Source organism: Wasmannia auropunctata, unplaced genomic scaffold (genome assembly GCF_000956235.1).
Source record: "Wasmannia auropunctata unplaced genomic scaffold, wasmannia.A_1.0 LD265496.1, whole genome shotgun sequence".
Taxonomy (NCBI): Eukaryota; Metazoa; Arthropoda; class Insecta; order Hymenoptera; family Formicidae; genus Wasmannia; species Wasmannia auropunctata.
The window spans coordinates 1-5,821 of record NW_012097394.1 but is presented as its reverse complement, the minus strand read 5'-3'; the positions used below and the strand labels follow the sequence as shown (position 1 = coordinate 5,821).

The window sequence follows — 5,821 nt, the reverse complement described above, 5'->3', positions numbered from 1 at the left end:
TCGTCTAATGACATTTTGTGTACATTATCACTTTTTTTATCCCGGGATTGCATTAGCAAATGGATCATGTCCGGTCTGACAATATTTTGTTCTTCTCGCGCTCTAATTGTTTCCTGTACGACCTTTTTGAAAAACTCGGTCGTAGTCGATGGAAAAAAAGTCAACCCAATTGATTGGGCAAATCGTGGAAACATGATTAAAATCATAAACTTGGTCATCCTTAGTAGTCCTGTAGAAAATTTGGTAGCCTCCACTCCATTTACATAAAATTCATTGTCTCGATCTTTCATAGAATTCACACTTATGCCAAAGGCTGCTGTAGCAATTACGTCGGCAGTGTATCGTCTAAAGGCCTTCTTCGTTTCGATCGAATGACAAAGCTCCGGATGGTCGATCAAATAGTCGACAAAATCGTGAGAACATTTTGATAGTAAACCGAACATAAACTTCATTTTGCTGGCTGTGAAGGAGGGGCTTAATGTATTCCTCATTTCTTTCCAACGATCTCCACGCAATAAGAAGACGTTTTTGCTAAACAACGGTTCTACACTTTCGTCAAAGAAGTTTCGATGATCCGGAAAATGTTCAAAATCTTTTACCACGATGTTTTTAATCAGCTCAGGATCGCGCACAATCAAGACATGCTGGAAGAAATCCACTCCTCCAAAGTATTTAGCGTCAGGGAAGTAGTTGTACAAATATTGACAAAAATCGACAAAACTAATGGAACCCGAATGTATTTTCCAACTTGTTATAAAAGATGATAGCGAATTTGGCAGATAAGGTAAGTCCTTATTTTTCCAGTAAAAATATGTATAATGCAGAAAAGTGATAATTTTCATAACGCTGATGATGATCAGAGTACTCAATAATAGTACAAAAGGTGACGGAAGAAATGATAAATCCATCGTGATGCGACAGAGTAACGCACAAATCGAGATACTTCGTCGGACACTGCGTAGAACGTTATGTGCGTGGTACGTTTGCGAAGGCTATATTGGAGGAAAAAAGTCGGTGGGAAGGGGAAACGTTTCTCGATATAATCACGATATTACTTGTTGCGATAGTAATTGCACGAGAATCGTTAGTCGATTTACGAACAAAGATATTTTTTACTATCATGGATTCTATCAAAACCAAACTTTATTAATTTAATTTTAAAAAAATCTGTTTCACGTTTTAATATAAATTAATGACACCTTTCGATACGAAACTAGTTATTGATTATGTAACAGTTATTATATATTTATCATGCACTTCTTGCATTGTAGATTTAATGTCCCAGATCATTACGAGAAATAACTAATGCATATTAAAAACAGCAAAAGTATATAATAAAAAATTTCATTTCCTTATTTTAATCTCTAAACGCCAAACTTTAAAAAAAAATAGATATGGTATCACAAAAACGCACTAAATAAAATAAAATATAAGTACATCAAATAATTTTTTTATTATCATGTTTTAATATTAAACATTTTATGTCAAATAAAATATTATACGACTTTGTAATACAATTAAGCATTTTAAGAAAAATATGTGATGTATTTATACGTAAAAGCAAATAAAGATATTTCACCCAGATATAAATGGTTTAATAGATGTCGACTAACTTTGAATGAGATAGGCTGATAATCAGAGGGAAAATGAGAAAGAGTTGAAAGGAGTAGATAAGAAGAAGTCAAGAGGAAAAGGAAGCGAAAGTCTGAGAAAGATAAAGAACGAGAAGATAAGATCGAGAGTAAGAAAACGTCTAGGAGAAAGGAAAATATATTTTTTCTGTATATTTAGTATATACCTTTATAAAGTCTCTTTTCTGTGATCATATATAACTAATCAAATAATATAGTCAAAATACGATAACTTTTCGTTTCAATTGAATTTTTGAGAATTTTAATGAAGATATTGTACGAAACATTATGATTTTAGAGATTTACATACATATGTTATATATCTACGCTTTCTTAAGAAATATAATAAGTTAAATCCTTAATTTATATCTTTGTTTAATGTTTATACTGTTAAATTATGAAGATAACTAAACAAATAAATATAATCTGTATGAAGAAGAAAAGAATTAAGCTCAAGAAGTTCAATAAACTTTGCGCGATAACCATGTTTAAACTCATATAAGGTATTAATCATATCACCTCTATTTTAGTATCAGTTAATCTGTGGAAAATATATGTTTAAGACATCAAAATACTCGAGCATAATTAAGTTTACTCAAAAACAAGCAAATCACAATATTTATCATAACATTTAATTTTTATATTTCTCGTTAGAAAGAGCTTAATTTTACCATTCTATCTGAGCATATGTTATGCATAGTAATGTAAAATATATTGAAAGTTCTTGAAATGCGGTAATAATTCATCCGAACAAACTACACACATTGTAGAAAAACTGTCTGGTATAAGATTTTTACATTTCTCTCTTCTCCAAGCTAATCCAGAATCCGCCAATAGGTTTCAACGAAAATTCTCTTCTAGCGAATACAACTGGTTCGACAGTTTTATCCACAGTCTTAAACGTAAACTTTTGTAAAAGATGAGCAATCAGAATCTTCGTCGCCATGAGAGCAAATCGATTGCCGATACACTTTCTAGGACCATGACCGAATGGGAAATAAGTGTAAGGTAATATATTATCTTTGTTTTCGTCGCTGAATCTTTCGGGATCGAATTTATTCGGGTTCGGAAAATACTTCGGATCGTAATGTATAGCATAAGTAGGCAATATCAACGGATCGCCAGGTTCAATAATTATATTCTTGCGGCCTGGTTGCGATGGAGGCAGTTCGTATCTTTTAGCACAACGTCTATCAAGGAAAACCGTTGGTGGATATTTTCTAAGAGTCTCAGAAGTCACCATGTCCATGTAAGACATCTTCATTAGCGAGTCGTAAGAAATCTCACCGTTTCCTTCGGCAAGATGCTGCTGTACCTCCTTGCGCAGACGATCCTGAACATCTTGATTAATCGCCAGTTCTTGGGCAACGAAACACATCAGAGCCGAAGAGGTGTCGAAACCTCCAAAGAAAAAGCTAAAAGCTTGCGAAATGATGTCGTCTAATGACATTTTGTGTACACTATTACTTTCTTTATCCCGAGACTGCATTAACAAATGGATCATGTCCGGTCTGACGATACCTTGTTCTTCTCGCGCTTTAATTGTTTCCCGTACAATCTTCCTGAAAAACTCGTACGTAGTCGACGGAAAGAAAGTCAAACCAATTAATTTAGCAAGCCGAGGACACGTGAGTAAAATTATTAACTTGACTATCACTAGTGGTCTTGTAAGAATTTTAGTAGCCTCTACTCCTCTTATATAGAATTCATTGTCTCGATCTTTCATAGAATTCACACTTATACCAAAGGCTGCTGTAGCAATTACATCGGTGGTGTATCGGCTAAAGGCCTCCTTCGTTTCGATTTCATGACAAAGCTCCGGATGATCCTCCAAATAGTTGACGAAATCGCGAGAGCATTTTGATAGTAAATCGAACATAAATTTCATTTTGCTGGCTGTGAAAGAGGGGGTCAGTGTAGTCCTCATTTCCTTCCAACGATCGCCGCGCAATAAAAACAAGCTCTTGCTAAACAACGGTTCTACGTTTTCGTCAATGAAGTCACGGTGATCCGAGAAATGTTCAAAATTCTTCACGACGATGTCTTTAATCAGTTCGGGATCACGCACAAGCAGGGTAGGCTTGAAAAAATCCAGCACTCCAACATATTTAGCATCTGGATAGTAGTTGTACAAATATTGAAAATATTCAGGGAAAGAGATGTAACCAAAAAGCAATTTCCAATCCATAAGAAGAGATGAAAATGATTTTGGCAAGTAAGGTAGGCCCTTATTTTTCCAATAAAAATACAAACGATGCAGGAGAGTGATAATTTTCAGAACGCTGATCACGACCAGAGCACTCGATAATAGCACGAAAGGCGACGGAAGCAATAATGTATCCATTGTGATGTGACAGAGTAAGCCAAACGAGAAGCTTCGTCGGACACTGCGTAGAACATTATAAATATGTACGTGAGATGTGCGCGTATACTTTACTGTGAAAAAAACGACGGGGAGGGGGTGGGGGACGCTTCTGGTATTATCACGACGATACGACGTGCAATCAGTAGAGATACGAGATATATATGTTAGCTGATTTACGCACATCAATATTTGTTGAAATCGTGGCTAATAAAGAGTGAATCTTGATTTTACTTTAAAAAATTCTATCGTGTTTAAAAAAAAATTGACGAAATATTGCAATTGTCAATGATATAATATATTGTGCTATTTAATTATACTTTTTTAAGAAGTATAATAAGTTAAATGCTCAATTAATTAATATACTTATTTAACGCTTGCGCTGTTTAATTTTACATCAAATTTTAAGAAAATCTAACAAAGCTAGTTTAAAAATTATCACTTAAAAGAAAAAGATGTGAGATTGAAAAAAGATACAAAATGTATAAGACATAAACATACCTGGATACTGCATCCCAATGAACAATCGCACAAACGTGAAACGCCGTGATCCTAATTGACGGAATGACTCGATTACAATTTGCCAACTGCCGACTGACAACTTCATGAATTGTAATTCAAGGCCACACTAGAGCGCACGGTCGACACGAGTTGTTGCAAAGTGCGTGTATTCTTCACTCCTTCCACAGCTTGCCGGTCAACATCAGCTTGTCGGTGATCGAGCGTAAACTTGGATCTAGTTAATAAGCATAAGCAATAAAACCAAATTATAATCCTTCCGTTAATTTCGAGTGAGCAAATAAAGCAAATTAGAAACGCATCGAAATACAAAATCTTTATCTTGTATATATGATATACCGATGAAAAAATCACAGCTAACGTGATTGTACAATCCCCGAGTGCGATCACGCGTAAAATAGCTACAGCAACGAATTTTATATTTATCTCTTATATCATGTATCTCTTAAAGGAATATTACATTTAAAATGAATGTTTAAATATCATAACCAGCTATTTGATTTTAAAAATAGCTCTCGGTAATTAACAATTTTAAAAAAACAACATACAAATATTATGTTAGCAAGCTTCTAAGATGAATACAAATCGTTGAGAGATAACCTTGGACTACGTGCCACTCCAATTTATCCACTAATCGCTATTACGCAAAGAATTACGTGTAACGATGATCTTTTAATAATTTCGTATTAATACAGAATTATTTTTTTTGAAAGAAAAGGAAAAAACCTACAAGTGCACACATGAGTTATAACACAACATAATTATATAATAATGTCGTAAGAATATTTTAATATATAAAAAATACATATAAAAACATTTAAAACATATAATTTTAAGCAAGAAATATTAATAGAAATACGATATTGTTAAAAAAAAACTTTTTACGTACGTTTAATATACATTATTATAAAATCTATTTTCTAACATTTTATATAAGTCGTAAAGTAATATTATCAAAATGGTAACTTTTCATTATAATAATTTTTTAGAACATTTATAAATATATTATAAGCGGTATTATAATTTTAGAGATACTAACGATATAATTACGATATACATACGTATGTGATACAGGTATATTGCATCAATTAATGTATGTCTGCGTGTATGACATGATTTATACTTTTTCAAAATATACAATAAGCTAAATGCTTAATTTGTACTTAATACTTCTATTGTATAATTTTACAACAAACTACGAGAGAACCTAAATTAGAACATACATATAAATCTGTACTGATAAGAAAAGAAATTGCTTCAGTAAAATAAAAAAAAATTAAATAGACGTTTGCGCTATAAAAATATTCAC

General features: G+C 32.9%; 2 protein-coding genes across 2 annotated transcripts; both read right to left on the bottom strand.

Annotated features, from left to right (window-relative positions):
• Window positions 1-5: 5 nt before the first annotated feature.
• Window positions 6-1,420, bottom strand: LOC105462339 (cytochrome P450 9e2-like; the record flags this gene model as incomplete). The annotated part of the gene is made up of 1 exon (XM_011708862.1): window positions 6-1,420. A coding segment is annotated over exon 1 (903 nt), but the record flags the coding sequence as incomplete, so codon positions are not given.
• Window positions 1,421-1,754: 334 nt separating this feature from the next.
• LOC105462338 (cytochrome P450 9e2-like) lies at window positions 1,755-4,883 on the bottom strand. Its single transcript, XM_011708861.1, has 2 exons — window positions 4,495-4,883; window positions 1,755-4,018 (listed from the first exon to the last, which is right to left on the bottom strand). Exon 2 carries the CDS (start codon window positions 3,973-3,975, stop codon window positions 2,425-2,427), a length of 1,551 nt encoding a protein of 516 aa, XP_011707163.1. The 5' UTR covers window positions 3,976-4,018; window positions 4,495-4,883; the 3' UTR covers window positions 1,755-2,424.
• Between the last annotated feature and the right edge of the window lie 938 nt (window positions 4,884-5,821).